Source organism: Fusarium flagelliforme, assembly GCF_020744385.1.
Source record: "Fusarium flagelliforme strain FIESC 12 MPI-CAGE-AA-0113 chromosome Unknown B0J16scaffold_1, whole genome shotgun sequence".
In the NCBI taxonomy this organism is placed as follows: domain Eukaryota; kingdom Fungi; phylum Ascomycota; class Sordariomycetes; order Hypocreales; family Nectriaceae; genus Fusarium; species Fusarium flagelliforme.
Genome location: NW_025763503.1, coordinates 5,447,666 through 5,471,590, shown reverse-complemented (window position 1 = coordinate 5,471,590; position 23,925 = coordinate 5,447,666). Strand labels below are relative to the sequence as shown.

At 49.4% G+C, this 23,925-nt stretch overlaps 11 protein-coding genes across 11 annotated transcripts; 5 read left to right on the top strand and 6 right to left on the bottom strand.

Moving 5' to 3' along the window:
- Nucleotides 1-75: 75 nt before the first annotated feature.
- B0J16DRAFT_33481 (Quinolinate phosphoribosyl transferase) lies at nucleotides 76-1,306 on the top strand. The gene is made up of 2 exons (XM_046126994.1): nucleotides 76-1,061; nucleotides 1,113-1,306. Exons 1-2 carry the CDS (start codon nucleotides 254-256, stop codon nucleotides 1,187-1,189), a joined length of 885 nt encoding a protein of 294 aa, XP_045989704.1. The 5' UTR covers nucleotides 76-253; the 3' UTR covers nucleotides 1,190-1,306.
- Nucleotides 1,221-3,721, bottom strand: B0J16DRAFT_329728 (copper amine oxidase). The gene is made up of 3 exons (XM_046126357.1): nucleotides 3,287-3,721; nucleotides 1,616-3,238; nucleotides 1,221-1,562 (listed from the first exon to the last, which is right to left on the bottom strand). Exons 1-3 carry the CDS (start codon nucleotides 3,622-3,624, stop codon nucleotides 1,277-1,279), a joined length of 2,247 nt encoding a protein of 748 aa, XP_045989703.1. The 5' UTR covers nucleotides 3,625-3,721; the 3' UTR covers nucleotides 1,221-1,276.
- Nucleotides 3,722-4,940: 1,219 nt separating this feature from the next.
- On the bottom strand, nucleotides 4,941-6,102 carry B0J16DRAFT_314377 (CAP domain-containing protein; the record flags this gene model as incomplete). The annotated part of the gene is made up of 3 exons (XM_046125182.1): nucleotides 4,941-5,008; nucleotides 5,064-5,371; nucleotides 5,423-6,102. The coding sequence occupies 3 exons, from the start codon at nucleotides 6,100-6,102 to the stop codon at nucleotides 4,941-4,943; spliced, it is 1,056 nt and encodes a 351-aa protein (XP_045989702.1).
- Nucleotides 6,103-9,536: 3,434 nt separating this feature from the next.
- B0J16DRAFT_329723 (uncharacterized protein) lies at nucleotides 9,537-11,277 on the top strand. The gene is made up of 2 exons (XM_046126356.1): nucleotides 9,537-10,027; nucleotides 10,079-11,277. The coding sequence occupies exon 1, from the start codon at nucleotides 9,579-9,581 to the stop codon at nucleotides 9,903-9,905; it is 327 nt and encodes a 108-aa protein (XP_045989701.1). The 5' UTR covers nucleotides 9,537-9,578; the 3' UTR covers nucleotides 9,906-10,027; nucleotides 10,079-11,277.
- Nucleotides 11,278-12,561: 1,284 nt separating this feature from the next.
- B0J16DRAFT_329721 (uncharacterized protein) lies at nucleotides 12,562-13,712 on the bottom strand. The gene is made up of 4 exons (XM_046126355.1): nucleotides 13,621-13,712; nucleotides 13,287-13,514; nucleotides 13,056-13,188; nucleotides 12,562-13,002 (listed from the first exon to the last, which is right to left on the bottom strand). The coding sequence occupies exons 1-4, from the start codon at nucleotides 13,638-13,640 to the stop codon at nucleotides 12,862-12,864; spliced, it is 522 nt and encodes a 173-aa protein (XP_045989700.1). The 5' UTR covers nucleotides 13,641-13,712; the 3' UTR covers nucleotides 12,562-12,861.
- A 138-nt stretch (nucleotides 13,713-13,850) lies between these two features.
- Nucleotides 13,851-15,438, top strand: B0J16DRAFT_409618 (nucleoporin complex subunit 54-domain-containing protein). The gene is made up of 3 exons (XM_046133087.1): nucleotides 13,851-14,332; nucleotides 14,388-15,031; nucleotides 15,086-15,438. The coding sequence occupies exons 1-3, from the start codon at nucleotides 14,101-14,103 to the stop codon at nucleotides 15,191-15,193; spliced, it is 984 nt and encodes a 327-aa protein (XP_045989699.1). The 5' UTR covers nucleotides 13,851-14,100; the 3' UTR covers nucleotides 15,194-15,438.
- A 212-nt stretch (nucleotides 15,439-15,650) lies between these two features.
- B0J16DRAFT_378500 (mitochondrial outer membrane translocase complex, subunit Tom5) lies at nucleotides 15,651-15,906 on the bottom strand (the record flags this gene model as incomplete). The annotated part of the gene is made up of 3 exons (XM_046130925.1): nucleotides 15,651-15,688; nucleotides 15,743-15,844; nucleotides 15,894-15,906. The coding sequence occupies 3 exons, from the start codon at nucleotides 15,904-15,906 to the stop codon at nucleotides 15,651-15,653; spliced, it is 153 nt and encodes a 50-aa protein (XP_045989698.1).
- A 542-nt stretch (nucleotides 15,907-16,448) lies between these two features.
- Nucleotides 16,449-18,360, bottom strand: B0J16DRAFT_329718 (WD40-repeat-containing domain protein). The gene has a single exon (XM_046126354.1). The coding sequence runs from the start codon at nucleotides 18,087-18,089 to the stop codon at nucleotides 16,581-16,583; it is 1,509 nt and encodes a 502-aa protein (XP_045989697.1). The 5' UTR covers nucleotides 18,090-18,360; the 3' UTR covers nucleotides 16,449-16,580.
- A 257-nt stretch (nucleotides 18,361-18,617) lies between these two features.
- On the bottom strand, nucleotides 18,618-20,489 carry B0J16DRAFT_329717 (uncharacterized protein). Its single transcript, XM_046126353.1, has 2 exons — nucleotides 19,421-20,489; nucleotides 18,618-19,368 (listed from the first exon to the last, which is right to left on the bottom strand). Exons 1-2 carry the CDS (start codon nucleotides 20,217-20,219, stop codon nucleotides 18,845-18,847), a joined length of 1,323 nt encoding a protein of 440 aa, XP_045989696.1. The 5' UTR covers nucleotides 20,220-20,489; the 3' UTR covers nucleotides 18,618-18,844.
- Nucleotides 20,490-21,807, top strand: B0J16DRAFT_329715 (SCO1/SenC-domain-containing protein). The gene is made up of 3 exons (XM_046126352.1): nucleotides 20,490-20,826; nucleotides 20,899-21,108; nucleotides 21,173-21,807. The coding sequence occupies exons 1-3, from the start codon at nucleotides 20,608-20,610 to the stop codon at nucleotides 21,593-21,595; spliced, it is 852 nt and encodes a 283-aa protein (XP_045989695.1). The 5' UTR covers nucleotides 20,490-20,607; the 3' UTR covers nucleotides 21,596-21,807.
- Nucleotides 21,808-21,914: 107 nt separating this feature from the next.
- Nucleotides 21,915-23,835, top strand: B0J16DRAFT_279678 (HAD-like domain-containing protein). Its single transcript, XM_046123872.1, has 3 exons — nucleotides 21,915-22,304; nucleotides 22,393-22,692; nucleotides 22,745-23,835. The coding sequence occupies exons 1-3, from the start codon at nucleotides 22,063-22,065 to the stop codon at nucleotides 23,706-23,708; spliced, it is 1,506 nt and encodes a 501-aa protein (XP_045989694.1). The 5' UTR covers nucleotides 21,915-22,062; the 3' UTR covers nucleotides 23,709-23,835.
- The last annotated feature ends 90 nt before the right edge of the window (nucleotides 23,836-23,925 follow it).

Sequence of the window (23,925 nt, the reverse complement as noted above, 5' to 3'; positions counted from 1 at the left end):
TGCACAACAAAAAAGATAAGAGCTAAGCCGGCCCCATCCGATCCCCCACCCCCACTTGTTCCGCTAATAAATGCGGGGGAGATCCGACTCCGGCCGCCATCCGCCCGCACCGTAAACTTATCCTAACCCGGAACTGCGGCTACCATCATCACCATTAATTTTCTCTCGTCATTTTGTTTTCCTCCCTCAAACGCACACCTCATTACTCTCTTTCCTCTTCAAGCCCTCAATCGCTATTCCCAACATATCAACAATGTCCCAACCTCAAGGAAACCTCGCAAACCTCCTCCCTCCCTCGTGGAAAACTTCGGTAACAGCCTGGCTCGCCGAAGACACGCCATCCTTCGACTACGCCGGCTTCGTTGTTGGCGACGGTCCCCGTGTCGCTACCCTCTGGGGCAAATCAAGCGGTGTCATCGCCGGCCGACCCTTCTTCGACGAGGTCTTTGCGCAGTGCGGCTGCACGGTTGAATGGCACGCCGAAGAAGGAACTGCTGTCGATCTGAGCAATGGTAAGCACCGAGTCGCAACCGTCAAGGGTCCTGTGCGCGGAATTCTTCTCGGAGAGAGAGTTGCGTTGAATACCCTTGCGCGATGCTCTGGTGTTGCGACAAAGAGTTCGCGACTTGTATCGATTGCGCGCAATGCTGGATACACAGGCGTGATCGCCGGAACACGAAAAACGACACCGGGTTTCCGTCTTGTTGAGAAGTATGGCATGTTGGTCGGTGGTGCGGACGCTCACAGAATGGATCTCAGCGCCATGATCATGCTCAAGGATAACCACGTCTGGAGTCGGGGTAGTATCACCGATGCTGTCAAGGCTGCCAAATCAGTTGGTGGATTCAGCATGAAGGTCGAGGTTGAAGTTCAGAGCGAGGCTGAGGCGGACGAGGCGATTGAAGCTGGTGCCGATGTTGTCATGTTGGATAACTTCACGGGTGATGGTGTTAAGGTTGCTTCGCGAAGTCTCAAGGAGCGTTGGCAAGGGAAGAGACACTTCCTGTTGGAGGTTTCCGGTGGCCTTCAAGAGGACAACTTTGAAGCGTATCTGTGCAATGGTAAGTTTCGCTTTCTTAGTCACGACAATCATACTAACTATCATGTTCTAGATGTTGATATTCTGTCGACGAGTTCGATTCACCAGGGCGTGCCGCACATAGACTTTTCACTCAAGATCGAGCACTAAGTCGTAATAATACAATACCCAAGATGATACTATTGCTCATGTTATATCTACCGATGTACTATGAAGCTGCGTATGTTTCTGCACTGCTTACCCCACCAGGTCATCTAAAGCGATACATCCTTTGCCTCGAGCTTTAACTCCATCATCAACATGAGCACCGGCAATCCTTGCCTCAATGCCATTGCCTCCTCCCTGAAGATGACTTACGGGGTTCTCCTGCACCAAAGGCTTCTTCACTTGTTCAGTAGCCTTGATTTTATCACAGCAAGATACCAATACACTGCTCTCGTTCTTGGTTGATGGAACATCCAAGGCGGGATTAGACGTAAAGAAATCAGCAGGGCGAAGATGGATCTGGTGTGTTTCAACCGGCCTAGCTTCTCGTTAGCAATCCTATACTCAAGTTCGGGGGTACAGAGCACAAACATAACAGGCCAGTCTTCAACTCTCGGGTTGTGAGTGAGACCGAAAGATACCCAAACGACAGGACTGCTGCGTCGCCCTTTCTTGTGGTCTTCACTATCGCCGTTTGTTGCCTCGACTCCGTCTTCATCCGTGAACCAGTCTCCTCTCTTGACCATGTCTGACACTCCCCCAACTTCCTCCTTACTCTGATTCGTAAACTCGCCTGCTGCCCAAAGTTCGCCATCACGATAACCAGTGAACCAGACGTTATGCTGAGCAAACGGAGCTCTCGCAGCCGCCACACTCTCCGCATCCGCTAAGAGCATCTGAGTCGCTGGTGGTATGAGCTTGTATGCCACCGGGCGACCCGACATAGCGTTTCGCTTTGAAGCATGCTCCAGCTTGATGAGACGGTTCAAACGTGGTTCTGCGTCTGTCCACGAAGCCTTCGACACTTTCTTGCGCTCGACTTCATAGAGGTTGCCCCTTGGATTGGTCTTTGGATCGATAGGTCTTCCGACGCTCTCTTCTACAATAACTTGCGCATCCTCGCCACTGTACGAATCTACAGCTGGATCAATACGCACCGAGAAAATGTGCTGATGATTCTGCGCGAGGACACCGGGCGCAACGACATTACCGTATCGACTGGTCTTGCCCTCGTCTATTCCAACGACACTGACAACACCGGTTGCGCGAGTCTCGATGGTGATATTTCCAGCAAGATCAAGCTTGTATGCGAAGATGTACTCGTAGTTGGCCAGCGTGACTATGAATTGCACAACCAGCTCTCTCATTCGCGTGACAACAGCTCGGTTGGTACGGAAGTTGGTATGTTTCCACAGGACACCATTGTCTTGCTCGTGCAAGCAGATGACAGACTTCGCAGGCGTTGGCATACCTTCTGGGCTAGCAAGGTACGAGTCAACATAGTGGATGGCTCCAAGGCAATCGCAACCAAGCTGGAGATTGTTGGCAGCTCTTCCAACTCCTCCGTCTCCAAGATCGAAGGCATGCTTGCGGTGGAAAGGTGGGCGAGGATCACTGTAGGGAACAGTGAGTTCACTATAGCTAAGGCGGTACAGGATACTTCGGTTCTCATAGCAGATATCGTGAAGAACAGCGCCCTCACGTGGAGTAAAGCTGAGACGGAAGCGCCACTTCTGCCATTCGACAAGGCCATCTGACGAGATAGTGAATGAAGCACCCTCTGGCTGTGTCACATTGAGAGGCTTCAGGCCCTCACGAAGGGGTCTGTCCAGCAGTTCCGGTACATATTCTGCTGCATGACTGTTCTGAAACAATTTTGTTGGCGATTCTCCCCTTTCCTTGGCCTCGAAGTCATCGTCCGAGCTGCCTGTGGCAAGTCGATCAACCCGAATGATGACCTTGGTCTCCATATCCATGACCGGAATGATAGGGATAGGATATGCATAGTGGTTCGAGTCAGGGTTATTGTTGGACACATTCTTTCCGAAAACTAGGCCTTGCATATAACGCGAAGGATAGCCATCATCAAAGGTTCCGCCATAAGGCCAAGGATCGATACATACAGCAAAGCCCTCTGGCAGCGTGAACTCTGACATGGCATCCTTGAAGAGTTGCGATTCTACGCAGGCATCTTGGAAGGTTTCGACCTCATATCTAGAACTCGAATTAGACGATAGCCTGCCATGAATGAGTTGGACTCACGTTGCCATGTTCGGATGGGCATTCTTCTCAAGGACATCTTTAGAGACAACCTCTCCTCTGTCCACATTAACAATTGTACGAGTGTAGTCTCTCGTATCGGCTATGATATCGTATTCAACCTGAGCGCATCTCGCAGGGCGAGGTGTACTCTCAGTCAGACTGCCATCATGCTCGGCGATCAGAAACGGCACGAGGTCTTCTTTCCCGGGCTCTTGGAGCTGAATAGAGCGGAAGAAGAGAGAAGTCCCTGATTCATGATGTTTCAGCACACAATTGCGAGCTAAGATAAACTCGTCTTGGGAAAGCTGAGCGAGAGGGTGAAGTTTCGATGGCGCCATTGCTCACATGGAGATAGATATGAGCGACACCGCAGTGAGAAGAGTTGAGTGGGGAGAGATGTAAGCGACGGCTTGGAAGAGGCTTATAAAAGATTCCATATTCTATTCAGAGAGCTTAATTGAAACCAAGTTACCCTTACATACCGGCCAGTTCCCACCTTACATGTCTATTGCCGTCAGCTCGACCCAACCAGAGGACACAATGTACGTAATCCTCCACCAAAGATGCTCGAAATTGAGCTAGTTGCATATATCTGTATGAAGCCACAAGCCAGCATTATATCCGATAAGCTGATATCCAATGATATACTCCATAGAAGGAAGGTCGTTATGCTTCCGCCTTGTCGATAGCGTTCTATTGTGGTACATAAACGGTAACGGTCTGTTGATCAATGTCTCTCGCCCCGCAAAGTTGTCTCTTGTCTCTGGTCATGTTGAGCACAAAGGCATGGAAGTGGTATCATGCGAGAGTGTTTGTACTGCATCAATAGCTTGGGATGCATTAGCGAGGAGGTTAAGTGCAGGTTGATTGGTGGGCGACGTCGAGGTGTAAGCGGGTATCTCAGCCATGATGATGGCCAACTGCAGAAACAGCATATCTATCTGCACCGCAATGAGGTATAACCCGTCATTTCTATCAGCCAATCATGGAGAAAAGCTACAAGTCGACTGTTCTCTACAAATGCGAAAACGGGCCATATATCACAAGGCTAGACAACCTTAGTACCAACAGAGACATCTATCTCACAACATGAAACCGGTCACAGATATCATCACATATTCGTATCAGCAGGAACATTTGTTGGCAAATCATTGTGCCATTCGTGTCTATCGACGTGCTTCTCTTTCGTAGAGACATTGAGCAATCAATCAAACACCCTTTTGTAAACCCCAAGTCGGCCGTGACAGAGTCGAACTTTTTGTAACTCAGAGCCAGGCAATGAAGAGAAGATGCGACATTGTAAAAAGAAGCCAGCACAGGCACTCATCGTTACCCCTCATTCCTTACGCGCCATCCCTATTTGATATCATGTTTTTCATAGACGCCAGGCATGTAAAGTCAAGACCATGAGAAGAAAGTTGGCCGTGTGGCCCATGTTGAGCGAAGAAGATCGTAAAGTACGATGATGCATAACGTACATTGAAGAATCGAAATGAAGAGAAAAAGGAAACAGTTGCTGTAGACGTGGTTGGGAGGCTACGCCTTCTGCCACCGCACTAGATACAAGTTCTCGCCCAGCCAAGACATGACAGGGCTTCTCTGTAACAAGGATGTAGAAGCGTGCCTTTTCCGATCATCGAAAAGGATTGTGCACCTAGACAGTAACACGCTTGGCGCCCTCAGGCTTGAGGACGTTGTCGGCGTAGCGGCCACCGAAGTTACCTAGGGGATCAAAGTTAGTCTGGCTCAAAGACATCAAGGTTCAAATAATGCTTACCCTGAGGGTTGTAGTTGCAGACAGTGTACCAAGAGGGGAAGCTGAGGACAGTGCCGGCAGCGCACTTGACAGTGGCACAGCCGACCTTGGTGGAGTCCTTCCAGACAACCTGGGTGAAGTGACCGTACAGGTCAATGTTCATGTCGGAGGGAGGGTTCTCCTGGCCGTAGAAAGCCCAGTTGGACATCTCACTGTCGTACCACTGGTTGGTAATACCACCAGCAGCAGCCTTGTTCTTGAGTCCATCAATGTCGCTGGTAGCACCCCAAGAAGCGAGGTTCTGGCCGTAGCCGCCGTTGCCCTGCTTCCTATAGAATGTGTCAGTTATCGGATCACTGGATACATGGATGAAAACTTACATGTCGTGCTCGAAAACGCAGCCGTTGGCGGTGTTCTCAGCGTAGCCGGCAAGCTCGTCGTCCCACTCAAGAGCAGGGGCAGAGTGGTTGGCACGGTGGATGTTGTGATAAGCAAGCATGACCTTGTCGTAGGCACCCTCGAGGTCAAGGTCAGAAGATTCGATGCTAGCCTCAACAGTAACCTTGGGCTCGACCTTGGGCTCGGCCTTGGTGGGAGCAGGCTTGACAACCTTCTTGACGGTGGTCTTGGGCTTCTCAACAACGGGCTCAGGAGCCTCGTAGACGGGAGAAGGGGCGGCGGGCTTGACAACAACGACCTTCTTCTCCTCGACCTTCTTAACCTCCTGGGTAGGCTCGGGGTCGGCCCAGACGGTAACGACAACAGGCTTAGGAGCCTCCTCGGCCTTGACGGGAGCGGGCTTGGGAGCCTCCTGGGTGGCCTTAGGCTTAGGGGCTACCTTGACAACCTTGGGCTTCTCAGCCTCCTGAGTGACCTTGGGTGCCTCGGGGGCCTTGTAGACGGGAGCAGTGGGCTTGGCCTGAGCGTCCTCGGTGACGACGACGGTGACAACCTCGTAGACCCACTCGGTCTTCATGGCACGCTCCTTGAGAGCGTTTCCAATGGGGCTGGCCGAGGCCAGGATGGCGCTAGCGCCGACCATAAACAAAGATGCCTTCATAGTGATCGGTGAAGAGGCAAGATGAACTGGAAATAGAGTTAGTTATATAAGCTTGAGTGATATTAGGTGTGGCTGTTTTCGGTTGAGCAATCGTTAAACCAATGCCGCTTGGCAAAAGCTGTTTCCGTGTCTTGGATGAATGCGATGAGGCTAGCTGGTAGCGAGGGTGGAATGGTGTTTCTTGTGGGGAATGTTTGGATAGAAACGTGCAAGACATTTGGTGTTGAGACAAAAATTCGGGATTAGAAACAAGATAAAGTGTCGATATATCGAATTCAAGGGAATGCCCTCGCTTAGATATATGAAGATGTTTGTTGCGACTATTGATCAGGGCGACAATGACGTTGCCCTTGTTGTTCGGCGATGCTGTGTTCAAGGCGCACCGAGTCGGCGTCCTTGAAAGGGAGAATATAGAACAAGACATCCCTCAAAGAGTGAACTGACGTGGGTGGAGAACAAGGCGAGACAAGGAGGGCAGGCCGATGTAGATAGGCGTATGCAGGGTTCAGACAATGATGATTCAGAATATGCTTACCTGTAGTGTAGTGTCTGTTTGATATCGGATATGATTCAGAACCAGTCTGATTGATGAGCGGACAGCACTGTTGGGTTTGAGATTCCGTCAAGGAGTCTCGAAAAAAGCTTTGATTTGGTGTGGTTGAACAATGGTGGTAGTTCAACGATAAGGAGTGACAGAAGGATGAACCGAAGGAAGGACGACTTGGATTGGAGTTGCGATAGGTACCGAAAGGTGGCAGATCAGATCAGATGAGATGAGATTTGGAGGGAAGTCGTGAGATATATCAACGGTTCAACCGGAAGGCTTGGCTTTAGAGTTTTGGGTTTGAAGGAGTGGACTGCAATGTACTAGACACGCAAACAAAGGAGTGGCAGGCCCTGCTATCGTTCGACGAAGACTCTTGGAGGGGGTGAAGAGAAGAGAAGAGGTCGAGATGGCTTCGGAGCGGACGACGACGTTAAAAAGGAACTGCTCGGCGGGTCGCAGACGGACAGCCACTGTTAGGCCAGGGGCGGTTGGCTGGATGGTGCGGTATTGATTGGATGCTTAGCAGGGGGTATCTGGGGATCTGGCGAGCCTGCAATCGAGAATTAGCTGGGGGTGTTGCAGGGAAGAGGAGCAGGGGTGTCGACCGAGGAGTTACATACAGGGTGCTATCAGAGCAGAGAGAGGCGGCGGTGAAAAGATGTTAGTGCAAAGGAGTGACTGTTGAAAAGCGATCGCGTGTGAAGGAAGAAAGCGGAGAAGAAGGATTGTGTTTGTGTTGTGTTTTGAGGGAAAGTGAAGGGCGGTCCCAGGAAGAAACGATGTTTTGACGCTGGGCTAGGCTGAGCTCTTCTGCCCTCTGGTCTTGCCGGTCCTTGACAACTGGCAAGCACTGGCTGAGGTGTTGTGCTGTCCAGTCCAGTGTTGTTGTTAGAGTAACCCCTGGGCTGGAGAACACAACGGCGCTAGTGCATCACGCTAGGGCGGGATAGCCTGGGCTGGGCGCTAGAAACACGGCGGATGCTGCAGCGGGCTGCAAGGCACCAGGAACGAATCATGCACTAGTGCCTCGGGTTCGAGGCATCTCATTCAATGAGCGTGGCTTTGACACTGGATCCATTGATTATTGGAGTCCTCAACTGTGAGTTCAAACATGGACTGAGCAATACTGAATGCCTAGCTAAATATTCACTGAATAACTACAATAATTCACTACAATTCAATGAATGCCCTGACAGTCACTCACTGTATTGTACTCCTCGGCACCCGGCAGATGCACGAGCCCTGCACAATCACGATGAAACCCGTGGCTTTCACGAATGCTTGCTGTTGACGTTCCCCTTTTGCCTCTGTCCGCCACGATTCGACGCCTCTGATGAAAGAGACGTTCTGGTGTCTGCATCACTGCTACAAAGAAAAGAAAACTGCCGCTGACCGGCCGGGTCGCCAATTGCATCATGGTGGTATCCCGGAGGCTTGGTAGAAACATATCGCATATCGGTTTCAAGGCCATGACGATCAGACGTACAAAAAAGGATGGGCTCGTTGGGCCATACAAATTCACAGTATAGAACAGCATTGCATTTGCATTAATTATTGCATTGTCGTTGGCTACAGCTTGGACTGCGCTGTTGCGTTGGCGGCTGATGGCTAATCAAACAAGGACGCGACCCAAATCAAAATGTCAGGACCCTGGTCATGCTCAAACCAAAGCGGGATGAGACTGCTACACTGCCAATCAGCTCGGACCAGAGACTTCCGGGACCCTGGACAGCAGCTGAGGTCAATATATCTGACACTGAATTTGACAATAGCTGCTGAACTGTTGCCAGTTGGCGCTTCTTCTCTGACTAATTTCATTTCATAGGTATCATGGATGAACCTGTAATGCGATATAAGGCCAAGCCAAGACGGTCCAGTCGAGACGATATACTTTATTTCTAACGTCAAACCTTGTCGAGTTCAAGAGTCTAGAATTTGGCCTTGAGATTTGAGAGGATTGGATGCTTAATTATCGCGTATCATTTCCTGTTTCTCCCCACTTGCCACCCATGATCAGTCAATTTATTATAATTATTGGAGTAGTATTAGAAGGTTTGGGCTTTCTTTGCTTGCGTAGTCCTAAGCCACCCGGAAGTTTAAAATCAAGTCTCGAAGCCTCTGGTCAACGTTTAATTGACCATTTCTTAATCCGTAGTCGATTACGACAACACGCTTACCATAGGCGTCCAAGAGCCGAAAAGCTTCGCATTTTACATGCTTGTCATTAACTTCCGGATGCGTTTTACTATTGTATGGGTGGTGTATGTATGTACTCTGTACCTTGGGTAGCAGCGGGACGATGTGCCATCCCGTCCCATCTCAATCTGTCAGATCAACCTCCAAATCGTATTAAGATGAAGGTCTCGTATTATGCCGGATTACGCACGGGGTTGATTGTGGTCGAGTTGCCGTATGTGAGGATGTACAGTAATAGTCAGCATTAACAAATGCGAAACGCATTCCTAACTCCCATCTCTTGGGTTCTTGGGGTCTCATACAGTAGATGCCTCCAATGCATTAACTTGGTCGCTTTAGATCACCTCAGATTCTCCTCAGCCAAGTCGGATTCCCACAATCCCGTCTAGTCGAAGGACAGCAAAGGAAAAGTACGTACCTCATCCAATCACCCACCCCTTTTCACCGTCCCTTGCAGATGGTCGATGTGGCGCGTGCTCTGACGATCCATCTCCGAGAGTCTTGGTCCAATCAGATCTCTGACGTCGACTTCATCCCCATCAAACAAGCTATTGCATCCATCAGGGATGCTGTAGCGGGCTTCTGTGGAGTCTCAAAGTGCATCCCATCTGCATGTCCGAGAGACGAGACCCGCTAGAAGCCAGCCTTGAGGGATTCTCACTCTAGTCTCTCCCCATACCCATGCCCTGTCCAGCATGTCTGAAACCGAACTAATTTGAGGTAATGCTCTACTATGCTCCGTTCTTCATCTCCCAGCCAAGGCTTCCTCGTCCTCTCCTTCGCCTTCGCTGCCATTGCCAGATTGAGGTCTTTTACCACCTGTTTTTCTACTGGAATATGCCAAGCTATCCTGGTCAATCAGATATTACTATGCATATCTGCTCATTTCCAGTTCACGAGCCGTCATTTCTTACAACAGACGCAAACAAGACAAGACAAGACAAGGCAGCCTTACTTAGGTAGCATAGGCCTCAAGCCGCGGACCAAGTCACTCGGCTCATTTCTTAGCTCTTGTGTTCTGTCCAGTTCCACAGTCGGACATTGGCGTGTAACAGAGTGATTGCCTCTCACACGTAGCCTCGGACAAGACGACAGGCTGCCTCAGGGTAGGTGGTGACTGACTGACAACTAGGAGGAGATGGTCCACGTTGTGAACCCAGGAGCTTGGAACCAAACTGAATCGTATGTATTCACGCCATCTTTGGTATCATTGTCTGATATGTCACTCAGCAGGCCGATCAATGTCTGTTGATTCATTCAAACACATGGATAACAATAGAGTGATCAACGGGATCTTCAAAACCCTTTCTGGTTGAAGCAGATGTATTCGATCTACCATGGTATTTCAATGCGATCTTCTCCCACCCCTCTTCTCTCTTTATTCTCCCTTGACCACGTTGAGCCAGCCATCAACGCAATTGTCTTGAAATCATCAAGTCGATCATAACCGCGACTTGGACTCAAGTCAAGTCGGACCTCCGAAACTGAGCGGCATGACACGCAATCCATTTCTTGTCGATAACCCGAACTTGACTATGAATTCCCATTATAGAATAGCATCGACCCTCGTGGCGTTCAATTCCATTCCTTCAACACGACTCAAATAACTCTATCCTTATTCTCTAGTCCAAGACCATACTTTCTTAGCTCACAGGCGGCTCTGCCAGAACCCCAGCATTACGCGGCAGTCTTGTTCCCGGCTACACCGAACTCGTCTATCGTGGTTCAAGTCTGTGGAGAGATATTACGGTGGCTCGGTAGTGCCGATCCCACCGCCAACACTAACACCAACGCTCAGTTCTTGAGGCCCCGTCATCATTGATTTTGAAGGCATTCATTCCATATTTGGTCATATACAGCCTGACAAGTCATACCCATAGCTATGGTCAAACTCTGATCTGATCAAGCATTTTAAGCAAAAGCCTATCTGGGGCGGGACCTGAAAAGCTCCACCATGGCTGTAGCCAACTCTGTAACATATTCACCCGTCCTCAACTACACAATATCATGGCTCTGCATTCACCGCTTCAATTAATGCTGACATGGTAAAGGACCTGGCCAACAGTTCCTTCTTTCTGGCTGCGCTTTAAGCGCTCTTTCCTTGATACTGCATCTCAGGTTCAGGTATATTATCCCCGCTGTTTCACATACCGTCAATGCAGTCAGTGGTTATTTCCGTCGATGGATCAGCGCCTGAATAAGCGACCCTCACCACCGCAATCGGGTTTAACGTGGCAGCATGGATTATCAAGTCTGAACGTCAAAGCTTATCTGATTCATATCGAGTTTACTTTACTCTATCGATGTTTCTTTTGTATCAAGTTTCGATTGAGTTACGGCTGACTCGATCGTTGAGATCGACGCTCAATTTCCATATACACTTTATATCAGGTAATCTCTCATAGGTAACATACCCTACAGCTAGACAAATCAATACGAATCTTTTGCATTTAGGACTATTCACATTATCAAATTCTCTAAAAGTTATGGTGTAGAAAATAGAAATAAAGTCCCTCGAACATTGTAATACATAAGAAAACAAACCCAATCGATCAGTTAGGCAACAAGCAAACATCAAGTAATGTAGCACCGCATCACCCTCACTTCTCGAAGCAAACTCTTAGAATCTCGTGTAGCATTCTAAAACATTACTGAGAAAAACAATACCACTCCCCATGGCTATCATTTCAGCGGCCTTGACAAACGCCAATGGAGGGGTGTAGATGCTACCAGCCAACCAACAGGGTGCCCCATTCAGAGTATCAAACATGGGCGCTTGGAGCCCGTTTCTTGTTTCACGAAGCGCACAAGCGCCGACAAATACGATCATTCAATTTTATACCGAGGCCCAGTCTGTTTTGATATCTGCCCTAAATGAAAGCTCTAGAACCTTTGAGCATGGACATGAAGCTAGGCTCCCTGCTATACGGATGGCAGTGCATAGCTCTCTCTTGCACTCAGACCACCAATCACTTAACCGACGAACTCCTCGCCAGAATGCAAGCAGGTTCCCGTCACCTGATGCGTGCACCAAAACAACATATTTTGTTTCCAACTCCTACCAGTGACCTTGCCGATAAGACCAATCGTTCTCGTTGTTGGCCGACGTTCACTTGAAACGAGACGGGCAGCTGCATAAAGAAGACTGACTGTACCTCATCATGCTCAAGTGAAGCCGAAACAAAAGCCCCGGCTAAAGGAGTCCAATGTGCATGAATGTTATGGTCATGTGCATGGTCTGGGTACTTCACTGTTGTGGGTGAAGCTGTGTGACTCCCATGACCAGTCATCAACAAGAACAGCATGTTCTGGGCTTAAAGATGTGACTCTTTCCAAACTCGCGACCTTCAAGCGTGTGTGTATGTCATCGATCTATGTAACCTACTTCCGAGCTCGACTTCAATCAAGTAAAACGAACTAGAGCAAATGTGTTACTACTGTTAGCTACCAGGTTTGTTCCCTCGCACTCAACCTGGATGACGATATTCTGCTCCCTTGCAACACTCGATCTTATCAGCTGGCCTACACCACACCGGGCAATGAAGACATGCATGTCACGGCTTCACAACTTAGCCGAAAAGCAGTGTTGTTGTAAAATTCTCTGGGATGTCTTAAGTGCCGTGTATCGGGCGTCCAAGGCTCACCGCAGTGTGCTGCACGTGTCGTCGCATTTGAGGCCTGTACTGTTGTGACAGGTAACGTTGCGTAGTCATGTTATTCAGTACACTATGGACCCAGGGATGAACAGCTCTCAGAAATATTACTTAGCAACTGGACGAGTTAGCAGCACCGGCTCGTTGAAGACAAGGGCCGACAAGCCGACATATTGCCTGTGCTCAGTGAAAGTCATGCTGAAAAGAAAATGCGACAAGTGAAGCTGCCCATGCAGGGAAGGCCTTGTGATTTGGTTTTGTGTAAGAAAACGGACAGATTTTTGATTTGATAGCTGGTAATCCTCTCTTTCATTCATCGGCAAATATACATGATCGAACCTCGACCTAACTGATTCCAGCACTCTATTGCTGGGCATCCTCCTGCCCCGGAACAAAGGGCTTACCATCACCAGGGCCGATGCGCACGTCGGAAAAGATCTGCTTTGGTCGGAGGTGAACGGGGGTTGAGTTGGTGGGCTGGTCGGGAACCTTCTTCTCGAGTTTCTACATAATATATCAGGAATGACGTCGGAATCACAAGACCATGGGTTTCGTACCAAGTTGTCGTAAACACACTTGTTAAGCTTCCACTCAGCAGGGCGGCATTGCCATAGCTGGTGGTTTCGGTCGTCGAGGCACTCCCAGTGCTTACGGAACTCAGCCAGGCAGTGGGTGTTGATGTCCTTGATGCTATTGTTCCGGGTCAGCTTCTGTTCCCAGAAATAGAGCTTGTCGCGCCCCAATTATATCGCCAGAATGGGTGTTTTCCTGGCTTTCAGGTGACATACACGCTGGAGGCACATCGGGTAACTCGTCGACCCTCCTTCAAGCACTCAAGCTCTCCTCGGCCGGGGTTGTCATTCTTGCATTGCATGTAGTCATCGTTGTAGTCGCGGCATCGAGCGCCGATGAAGAATGAGGCCGAAAGAAGAGGCGCAGAACTGGCACCGACCTCCTTGACAGCAGGAATATCCGAGGGCAACGGAGTGGTGTCGATGAGCACCTGCTGGGAGAATCTGATGGTTCAATCGGTTAGCCAATTATCAGGTGTTGCAGTACCCAATTGCACCCGCTGGCGGTTCCCGAGCAAAGACAAGAGGCACATCTTGATATAGCACATACTGGGGCCTTCGGGTAGACATGATGCCGGTGTTCTGCGAAGCTTATCGTCGAACGTTGCGGTGATTCCAGAATCCGGGAGTGGTTATGTGAGGTCGCTCGGCTAGGATTTGGTAGCGTAAGGTATGAATTGACTCACTGTGATTGGCTGTTCGGTGGGGCGAGGCTGGGCACAAGGCTACTATGGGGCTCCAGGTGAATGTAGCTTTGTTTTCGCGTCGCCAGCTCCAAATATTTTGAGCCGCCAAATAAACAGTGCAAAACCACCAAGCAACCCGATTTTTCAGCCTTGCGATTTTGAAAGAGCCGGACGACGACTATCGTATCATTGCGCTACCTAGACTTGCTTGCTATTGAGTTGTTGATTCATCATTCCGACCCGGGTTTTGTCCCGGTAACGCATCTCATCAGCTAAAGCTCAAGCTTAGCTCTCTCCGACCGACAACTATCAATTTAGAAGTCGCATCACTATCGCCGAAAAAAATGTCGCTCTTTGGACAGGGAAAGCCTTCGCTATTCGGGCAGACGCAGCCTGCTCAGGCAGCCGCCCCAGCTCAAAATACAGGATTCGGCTTTGGTCAGTCGCAACAACAGCAACAAGGCAGCACATTGGGCGCATCGATTCAACAACCACAAGCACAGCAGATGCCAACTTTATCGCAGTCCCAAGCTCAACTTTCTAACTCCCTATGGCAGCCTGGAAAGGAAACGCCCCGTATGTTCTTTAGCGAAGGACACTCCTGTGCTTCAGAGTACTAACATCTATCCAGACCAGAAGCCGATTCTCGAGCAGATGAAGCTCGTTACTGAAAAATGGGATCCTTCCAACCCTAACTGCTCCTTCAAATACTACTTTTACAACAAGGTCGACGAGAGCCACGTTCCTTACTACAAGCCTCAACCCCACGAAGACCCCCGAGAATGGGAAGAAGCCCTGCAGAACAAGCCAGCCCCTGGCTTCATGCCTGTGCTCTGCTCTGGGTACTCTGGTGTTGCCGACCGCCTTAAGACACAAAAGCGCGCTGTTTCCGATTTCAACACCCGCTTGCATCAGATCAATGGCAGCCTGGATGCCGTTCTTCAGCGACATGAGCTCGAGACTGAGGTTCGAGCTGTTGCGGCCCGTAGACGACAAACAACCATTAGTGAAAGATGCTTGGCGCTCGCTGCGCGAGTGCAAGTTCTCCGCAACCGTGGCTATGCTCTGAGCGGCGATGAAGACGACTTGAGCAGCCGACTACAGAACTTGGAGCGGGAGGTTCAAGATCCTGCTGTTGGAGCGAGAGAAGAAGAGCTTTGGAGCAGTCTTATCGTTCTGCGAGGATACGCCGATCAGCTTAGCAAGGAGATGGATAGGCCAAGTGGCACTGAGGGAGAGACTATTGACCCGGAACGAGAAGCCAAGGCGAAGCGGGTAAGTAAAAACATAACACTCATTAAAGATGCGCCTCACTAACAGCTTATTCAGGTACTTGAGGATTATGAGAAGCAGATTCAACACATCAAGAAGGAGCTCGAAGCTCTAGCAGTTGACTACTCAGAGTGGGAGAAGACCAGAAACCCGCACTCGAAATAGATGGGCTTAATTAGGGTAAATTGTTTAGCGACAAGGGCACCAAGGATCAAGGGTAGACAAGTGTCTAATAGGATGTATATTGGTGGCATAGAGTTGGAGTAAGGATTGGGTATTCATCCTAGGCGTCATAGGATGTGAATTGTTAACCTTTGTAATACGCAAGAACAATATTGATCAGCAAGTGATACCACGATCCGAGTTTCTGAAGGAAGAGAGAGCACAAAGAACATGCAAAAGCAAAGGTGATTGCCGAGTGATGTTATTGCGCGGCTTTTTCCGCGTCTTGGAATAAATATTGGTACAGATTAATCATGAGTCTCCCGTTTGTTCCATCTAAACCGGTTGTATTGTACATGGCGCGGTGGTAACACCATCGTCCACAGTTTGGTAAGGATCATAATGCCATTATCGCTGCGGAAACAGCTCCGCGGACAGTTACTTGCGGCCTGATCATAGTCTAGAAGATCTTGCCGACAAGGTCGATAGCGAAGGGAGCTGTGGCCTTGTTAGCACTGCTTTACAAAGGAAAGAGAAAGCGGCCGGGCGCACAGAGGTACAGGAGAACAGCGGTGGTGATAGCACCCTGGACTGTGAAGGCAGCATCGGCCTCGAGGGCGCGGATCTCCTCTTGGGACTGCTGAGGGGGGGCGACTGCGAGGGTCAGTTTATTATTCAGTATCGAGCTTAAGAACAAACGTACATCCTCCGAACATTTTGTTTATGTATTAAGTAAGGAAGAAAGAGTTCGGTAGAGGGGCAAGGGTGGTCGTGAGCTTGGTAGATCGAGGTATGATGCTATCTCGAATTGCTGTCATGGGCCAAAGAATTTTGAACAAGCGCGGTTCATGACTAGAAAGCGTAGAGCCAATCAAATGCTGTGATTAATGGGTCTGGCTTTCCCAGCTCTTATCGATAACCTCACCTCACTATGTCATCCTCATGAAACATGCAATTTGGGAGCAATGACATAGCTTTTCATAAAAAATGAGCGACTTGACTGGTTTCCCCGAGGTAGTACATCTACGAACCCCCAAAAAATGATGGTCATAGGTAGGAGTTCTTGTGACAGTTGCGAAGCAAGTTGATAGTTGAAGTCCTTTCTTACTGACAAAATATCCGTCCTTGATTAATTGACAACAGTGTTCATAGACTGAACTTAGGTATGAATAACATATCTTACCAATTGATAATTCCAGTACGTCAAATTCAATTCAATTCGAAATGACTGCCGTTCACAAGTTGTGGCACACGATTATGGTTGTCAATATCCAGGGTATCATCCCTGCGAATCTATTCATTTCGTAATCATCAAATTGCAGAACATGACTTCCGCATAACGCTTTTCCTTTTCTATATACCATTTCCCAGAACACTTGACTAAAGAAACTTAAGCCTCGAAGATCAAGGCCACACCGTCGTCACCAGCTGTGACAATCCTCTCGCCTGTCTGGCCCTGGACAAAGCCCAAGACACCACCACCCTCACCATCACCACGGTGGCCCTTCCATTCCTTCTGGAGACCGGCCTCGGCAGCTGTGGCAGTCGCGTTGGGGTTTGTAGCGCCAGCACCTCGAAGATCCCAGCGACGCACAACACCGTCCATGCCGCAACTGGTGAGTTGCCATGAGTTAGGGATGAATTCGAGCTTGACGATGGCGTGATCCTCGTGGGCACCGGAGATGTGTCGGCGGACAGCAAAGCGACGGGTGGCGTCGTAGACAACAATGGAACCGTCGACAGAACCAGCGGCGAGGAGAGTGGATGGTGGTGTGTTGGGAGTACTGACAAGAGCAAGCGACTCAATGCTCTCAGATTGTGTGTGCAGGGCGGCGAGGATCTGGCCACCAGCGGTCGAAGTTGACTGGGCAGTAGCCTTGCCTCCAGCAGCACGAGCGCGAGCCTGAGGCTGGGGTCCGCTGGGGGCGAGTCGTGGAAGCGACACAATCTTGATGGCACCAGTGGCACCACCAACGGCGACAAAAGCGCCCTTGGGGTCGATGGCAAGAGAGTAAAGACCTCCCTCAACCTGGAAACGCTGATCCTCGGCAGTCAGAGCGACAGCAGTCATACCATTGTCGCCGACAAGATTCTTGGCTGTAGCCTCACCCCAGACATCCCAGACGTACAAGCTACCATCCTCGGAGATAGTCGCCAGCAAGAGACCGTCAGGTGTCCAAGCACCAGCAGTACAGCTACCAGTGTGAAGGAAGTATGATTGGACAATCTGAAGAGGGTTGGCCTGGTCTGTAGGATCAACTGTGTATACCCAAACGGAGCCGTCAGAAGCACCAAGGGCGACAGTGTTGGGGTTTGTGGTAGAGGGGCAAGGTGCAAGCCAGTTCACCTCAGGCACTTCCTGCGCCTCGCCAAGGAAATCCATCTTGAGCGCATCGTTCGAGATGGTCGCCTTCCAAGCGCGCAACCTTCCGTCAAGACCACCACTAACGAGGACCTCTCCTCGGGGAAGAGTCCAGGCGAGTGTGTTCACTGAGTCTGTGTGGCCGTCGAGGCTGAATAGAGAGTTGAGTTGGGTGCTCTTAAGGGCGTCTGCGGCGGGATCGCTCGAGAAACTAGCAGGCAGCGGAGGTCGCGACTGAACAGAGGCGGTGTTGAAGACCCATCCTGCACCAGGAGCGTCATCCTCTTGACCGGCTGAACCACCGACGGCAATGATGGAGGGGTGCTGAGGATGTTGAGCAATGGTGAAAAGAGAGTCCTTAGGTTCGTCGAAGTAGCCGATAGAGTCGTTCTGGAGCAGGATCTCCTCGTTATCGGAATCCATAGCAAGGTCCTCATCGTCGGCGATCTCCTCGGCGGCATCATCGACAGCGAGCATGTCCTCCTCGAGCGGTTCGTCGACAGGCTCTTTTTGATCGCGGGGGTTAGAGGACGACATGATGGCGGGGTAATTTGGTAACGAGCTTCAATATGATGTGTTGTTTGAGCAAAAGGGAAATATTGAACGTTTGGAAAAGGTGACAAAACTAGGTTATCTAGAATGGCACGCTAGATAAGATGTATTTTCTGTAGTTTGTCAGTCGAAGCTTGCTTGATAAGCAGGCGAATGTTTTTTTCGACCTTTTTTTTGGTTGACGGGACGAGGATTTTTTTCCTGACTGCGGGGTGGTGGCGCTCATTGCAGCCCAGCTCTTTACTTAAAATGGATCATGACCGAATTGTTGTACTTTGTGAGTCGAACTTGTATTAATTGCTTGTAATTGTTTATACTAGCGCATAATATTCCACTGGGTAACTCATAGCAAATATTGGTCTAAATTAAGAGGCGATTCTCAAAACGACAACACGCAGTCTCAAACTCCTCCATGTTTTGGGCATGAAGCGTATATGGATGAAGCCTCTATGTTACTGCTGCAACAAGTCTTCCTAACCCGTTTCATTGGATGAATCACAAGCGAAATAGCAATAGGCACGTCTCTGTTGGTATTTAGAACCATGGTAATTATACATTATCAATTGCAGCCCAGGAGTAGCAGGATCAGTCCCATGGGAACATGGAGTAAGCTATCATGACTCCCTCATGCAGCAGGCCTACAAAGCCCATTGAAACTGTCTGCCGCAGTGACTCAAGAGCGACTGTAACCCAGCAAAAATTATTCCGTATATACGCCAGCAACGCCAAAACATCATGTATCAGATGTCTAGTACTTCGACCCAGTTGTTCTCCGATTGCTTTCTACTCCAGCGTTCCTTTGCGGCCTGGCGCATTACCTTCTCCTCTTCTCCAACCTCATCTGCCTGGGTCGCCATTTCGCGGATGTGATGCTTCAGGCCCGACGAGAGCATCTTATACCATCCGCTGTGGATCTTGCAGCGTTTGCGATCGCACATGCCGCGCACCTCGTCACCTTCTCCTAGGGGGTCGTCAAATCGACCCGCTTTGAAGATGGCCTCACCCTCTGGTGACTTTGCGAAAGCGTCGAAAGGGTCCCGGGCACTGACGGTATCGAGACGTTGATCGTAGCCGCAAATATCTTCTTTGAACCGGCCTGCACTGATAGCTGCCTGGCGACGCTCATGAGCGTAGTCCAGGAGGGTCAGCATTTTGTGGCATAGAACGGTCTCTTCTGCCAACTGGAACCGTGCTGCAGCCGCATTTTTCAGAAACTCCTTCTCCTCATCAGAAAGATGCAGTGCGTCGTCATTGTTTTCGCCCCCTGATATAGTCGTTAGTTTCATGCAATGGATATTGAAAACACAACGACTTACCCTCTCCACATGTATCGGCCGCCTTCGTGTCTTCTCCCGAGAATGGCTCCTTGACCAATCGCCAATTGCCGTTCTGGTCGAAGCCTGAAGAGCCACTTTGCAAAAGTGCCATAAATTCCTCCTGAGTGAGCTGGTCGTTGGTGACTCCCTTTCCCTTTCCCTTAGGCAGTTTGGCAACCATGCGTTCCCACCAGGTTTGCGCATGTTCGACGGAACAGAAGACACTCGGCTCTTCATCAGTCAGCCGTGCAGGTTTTCGGCAGCCGCTCAGCGAGCATGTCTTTTTGTAAATTGTTTTGTGGTTCTCAGTCGTGCAGAGTGGGCAAATGAACCTTTCGATCAAAGATTCGCCGATCTCTTTGTTCAAGTTGATACATTCTCCATGGTACCAATCTTCGCAGCTTTCGCAGAATATCATCCATCGGTGATCGTCTGCACCACGGCAGATGCAATACGGTCCATGGTCAGACTCCTCTAATTCGGATCCTGCTGATTCGGGGGCCTCCCCTGAAGTTGATCCTGACTGCACAGATTTGGCCTTTTTTGCCGCTCTAGGTCCGCCGGTATTGTTAAAACGCTTCGACGATTTCTTAATAGTAGATGCAGTGCCTTTCTTTCTTGCTGCTGTTTGGGCGGCCATGTTGGTTGGTTGTTCGGTAGAGGTTGAAGGAGGTGGAGGAGATTTGGAGGAAGAATTTTGAGCATATGGTAGGGGTTGTGCTATTGTATCGTTTTTTGTGTCATTGTCAAAAGGTTCAGAGCGAGAATTCTCGCGTTGTCCTAAGTCTGATTGTTCCATTGTGAGGCGTAGGCGCGTATAATTGCCAAACCAGGTTCAATCACAGGATTTAATTCAATAATAGGTCACTTGACACGTATGTGATTATATCATAAAGCTGATAAGCAGTTGTTGAAGCAGTATCCCTATTAAGAACAGTTTGTCAAGACTATCCGCCAAACGAGGTGTTGAACTTTGGTGTAAGTTGTAGCCACTGCCACTGCCGCTGGAAGAAGGTTGCGAATTAGGTAGGTACAGTTGGAACAAATGACTAAGCACAGCACAAGCCACCCCGGTAAAAGCCCGGACCATGTATTTCTGGAACTTGTGACAATCGGAAGATGTAAGTTTACGTAGTTGATAGCTTTTGCATGAGCTTCAATCGACTTCCCCATTGAAGCAATTCACCATGTCGAACCCGGTCGCGACATCAAAAGCCTTTAGAGGTGTATTTTCATCTCTCTCAACGCGACAATGTCAACGCTGTTTCTCTAGCAGCGCTGCTCAGCCCAAGCAGCTTCGGCCAACCCTCCCACGAGCGCCGGTCCAGTCCAGACAGCCTATTACTCAGCGCCGAACGAAGGCATACAAGACGATCGAGCAGGCCAAGAGCCGATACAGCAATGGGGTACGGACCACGAGAATAATATGAATTTGCGATATGGGATGAGTGAGCAAAAAGCTGACAAATGCGCAACAGCCGTTTTCTTGGAAGGCCGGAATTATGTTCGTCGCTACTTGCGGCTTGTTGGTCTGGTATTTCGAATTCGAGAAAGAGCGCATGCAGCGTAAGAGAATAGCCGAGGCGGCCAAGGGTGTTGGAAGACCAAAGGTTGGAGGAACCTTTGAGCTGGTAGATCAGAATGGAAAGCCTTTCACAAGCGAGATGATGAAGGGCAAGCACTCTCTGGTACGTTGGAAGAAGCGAACATTGCTATACCACATGATGAAGTTGATGTCTGACATTTTACCAGGTTTACTTTGGCTTCACTCGATGTCCAGATATCTGCCCCGAGGAGCTTGATAAGATGGCGGATATGTTGGATATGGTCGAAAAGAAGGCTCCCGACGCACTTCTCCCCATCTTCATCACCTGTGATCCTGCCCGCGATACCCCCAAGGCTCTTAAGTCATACCTGAGCGAATTTCACGACAAGTTTATCGGTCTGACCGGCACCTACGATCAAATTAAGGATCTCTGCAAGAAGTACCGCGTCTACTTCAGCACGCCGCAGAACGTCAAGCCTGGACAGGACTACTTGGTGGATCACAGCATCTACTTCTACCTCATGGACCCAGATGGCGACTTTGTGGAGGCATTGGGCAGACAACATTCGCCCCAGCAAGCTTCTGCCATTATCCTTGACCACATCAAGGACTGGAATGACAAGAAATAAACTGTTGGCTATTTAGGATGTCATTAAAAACTGGTGTGGATTGTACGATGACAAGATATTGCGGGTTTTGTAAAGATATTGTACCACCAAAATCATTGACTCATAGACGCATACTGTGATGTAGTAACCACTCAATCAATTGTAAATTACATACATAAAACAGAATGAACAATCCGGAGCCATAGTTTTATATATCAACATATAAAGAGGAGTGATTTTCAAAGCTACATATTGCTTCGTTGAGCTGATCAATGCTCGGCTCGTACATATTAATGGGGCGGGTTTTACCGACGAGCGCTCTTATCAACCATGACTCTAACAAGTAGATAGTCGGTAACAAACAACTTAACTTGGAAGAACCAGCCACTTTCAAGCTCTTTGTCTTATTTGACGATACATACAAAAAGTCCAATTTGTTAGAAATACTCACCCACGCGACTCTTCTTCTTGGCGCTCGGTACTTAATCATGCAACGCTTCGGTGTGGTCGGCCAATGCCAATTCGCTGCACGTCGGTTGATGCAGCCTCGGTACATCGCGCCTATGGCGGCGACAGTCTTGAGAGCTTCATCTCTATCTCAAAGGACGTTCCATACATCTCATGTCGCGCTTTCGAAACCAAAGGGCTCATTGGGTGTCAACCCGAATCAGTTTGAAGAACCAACCGACCTGGCACGGAAGATATTCTCCGAGTTCGCCTTTGCGTTTGAGTAAGTCAATGAAGCCTTCATATTTATTCTTATCAACACATGATACTCATAATTCGATTCAAAAAAACATATCACTGACCTGTTCAAGTATCGATGGCGTCTTATATCAGGGCCGCAACAGGGTGGATGGAGCTGAGAAAGTTATCAAGATGCTCAGAAGCAATGGCGTCAGATACGTCTTCTTGACAAACGGTGGTTGCGTTCCCGAAAATAAGAAGGAAGATACCCTGCAAGAGAGGCTCCAGATTCCCAAGCATGAGGATGCTATCAGTGGAAGAATGATTCTTTCGCACACACCGATGAGTGGTTGGAGTGATGATATAAAGAAGAACGGCACTGTTCTGATCACAGGTTCTCATCCTGAGAAAGCTCGACAGATCGCCCTGGAGTAAGGACTACCCCGCTATGACTTCCGTACATGTGCTGACTATCTCTATTAGCTATGGCTTCAAGCGTGTCGTCACGCCAGCAGACATTCTTGCTGAGTGCAAGGACGTGTTTCCCTTTGAGCATATTGAGGGTGAGATTAATGGCAAGCCCACACCATTACCTGACGGCAAGCGAATTCCTCTGCTCAAAGATCCTTATACGACAAACGTCCCTGCAAATGCCCTGAAGATTGACCATATCTTCATCTGGAACGACCCAAGAGACTGGTCTGTCGATATCCAGCTCATCCATGACCTGTTGATTTCTCACCAAGGCTACCTTGGCACTGTTTCCAACTTGAACGGCAACGAGAGCCTCCCTAACAATGGGTGGCAGCAAGATGGTCAGCCTGGACTATGGATCTCCAACCTTGACATGCTGTGGAAGACGAACTACCCCGTGAACCGATTTGGTACAGGCGCTTTCATGGAAGCTCTGAAGGGAGTATGGTCCACGACTACCAACGGAAAGGAACTTGAGTACAGCGCTCTTGGCAAACCTTTCAACCTCACTTACAAATATGCCCATGAGAGACTGCTGCAATACTACCACGATATGGCTTGTACCCGTGGTCAAAGCACAGAACATGACATATCAAAGTGCCATCCGCTGCGCCGCGTCTACATGATCGGCGACAACCCGGAAAGTGATATCCGGGGAGCTAGCGAGTTTAAGGCAGAGGACGGAACCGAGTGGGTGCCTATTCTCGTACGAACAGGCGTTTGGAGACAGACATCAACGGAGAAGGAGCCCCGGTACAAGCCAGCCGTCATCGTAGACGATGTGGTTGATGCTGTCGTCTGGGCGCTCAACAACGAAGGTATCAAGGCTGATAGGGAGTGGGTCTTGTCTGCCTTATCACACACGAAGGGTTACGTTAAGCTGCCGCCGCTGGATGAGAGTGTGCAGAATGGTGGTTTAGAAGCGGGAGCCAAGTATCCCAGTGAGCTGGAGGCTGCCGAGGCGAAGTTGTGATGAGCGTGTCTGAATAGCAGGCTATCTCAAGCAATAGTCGCGTTTGATTCTTTGTTACTATCTATATATCTACCTATAGTTATTCTGTCGATGTTGAACCACCAGGCAGACCTGCAAGACAAGACCATTCTTCAGCCTTGGCTCCTGGCGCAGAAATGAGCTGATGTTCTATGAACTTTTGTTGCATTTGCCAGGGGTTGTATCCATGTTGAAGAGC

Coding starts and splice junctions, on each gene's coding strand:
- B0J16DRAFT_33481 (XM_046126994.1), top strand. CDS start 254: ATGTCCCAACCTCAAGGAAACCTCGCAAACCTCCTCCCTCCCTCGTGG. Junction 1,062..1,112: donor TGAAGCGTATCTGTGCAATG/GTAAGTTTCGCT, acceptor ATCATGTTCTAG/ATGTTGATATTCTGTCGACG.
- B0J16DRAFT_329728 (XM_046126357.1), bottom strand. CDS start 3,624: ATGGCGCCATCGAAACTTCACCCTCTCGCTCAGCTTTCCCAAGACGAG. Junction 3,239..3,286: donor GCCCATCCGAACATGGCAAC/GTGAGTCCAACT, acceptor TTCGAGTTCTAG/ATATGAGGTCGAAACCTTCC. Junction 1,563..1,615: donor GTTGAAGACTGGCCTGTTAT/GTTTGTGCTCTG, acceptor ACGAGAAGCTAG/GCCGGTTGAAACACACCAGA.
- B0J16DRAFT_329723 (XM_046126356.1), top strand. CDS start 9,579: ATGCTCCGTTCTTCATCTCCCAGCCAAGGCTTCCTCGTCCTCTCCTTC.
- B0J16DRAFT_329721 (XM_046126355.1), bottom strand. CDS start 13,640: ATGTCTACCCGAAGGCCCCA. Junction 13,515..13,620: donor ATGTCTACCCGAAGGCCCCA/GTATGTGCTATA, acceptor TTGAACCATCAG/ATTCTCCCAGCAGGTGCTCA. Junction 13,003..13,055: donor AGTGTGTTTACGACAACTTG/GTACGAAACCCA, acceptor TATATTATGTAG/AAACTCGAGAAGAAGGTTCC.
- B0J16DRAFT_409618 (XM_046133087.1), top strand. CDS start 14,101: ATGTCGCTCTTTGGACAGGGAAAGCCTTCGCTATTCGGGCAGACGCAG. Junction 14,333..14,387: donor GCCTGGAAAGGAAACGCCCC/GTATGTTCTTTA, acceptor ACATCTATCCAG/ACCAGAAGCCGATTCTCGAG. Junction 15,032..15,085: donor GAGAAGCCAAGGCGAAGCGG/GTAAGTAAAAAC, acceptor CAGCTTATTCAG/GTACTTGAGGATTATGAGAA.
- B0J16DRAFT_329718 (XM_046126354.1), bottom strand. CDS start 18,089: ATGTCGTCCTCTAACCCCCGCGATCAAAAAGAGCCTGTCGACGAACCG.
- B0J16DRAFT_329717 (XM_046126353.1), bottom strand. CDS start 20,219: ATGGAACAATCAGACTTAGGACAACGCGAGAATTCTCGCTCTGAACCT. Junction 19,369..19,420: donor GGCCGATACATGTGGAGAGG/GTAAGTCGTTGT, acceptor CGACTATATCAG/GGGGCGAAAACAATGACGAC.
- B0J16DRAFT_329715 (XM_046126352.1), top strand. CDS start 20,608: ATGTCGAACCCGGTCGCGACATCAAAAGCCTTTAGAGGTGTATTTTCA. Junction 20,827..20,898: donor AGAGCCGATACAGCAATGGG/GTACGGACCACG, acceptor AATGCGCAACAG/CCGTTTTCTTGGAAGGCCGG. Junction 21,109..21,172: donor TGAAGGGCAAGCACTCTCTG/GTACGTTGGAAG, acceptor ACATTTTACCAG/GTTTACTTTGGCTTCACTCG.
- B0J16DRAFT_279678 (XM_046123872.1), top strand. CDS start 22,063: ATGCAACGCTTCGGTGTGGTCGGCCAATGCCAATTCGCTGCACGTCGG. Junction 22,305..22,392: donor GAGTTCGCCTTTGCGTTTGA/GTAAGTCAATGA, acceptor GACCTGTTCAAG/TATCGATGGCGTCTTATATC. Junction 22,693..22,744: donor GCTCGACAGATCGCCCTGGA/GTAAGGACTACC, acceptor TATCTCTATTAG/CTATGGCTTCAAGCGTGTCG.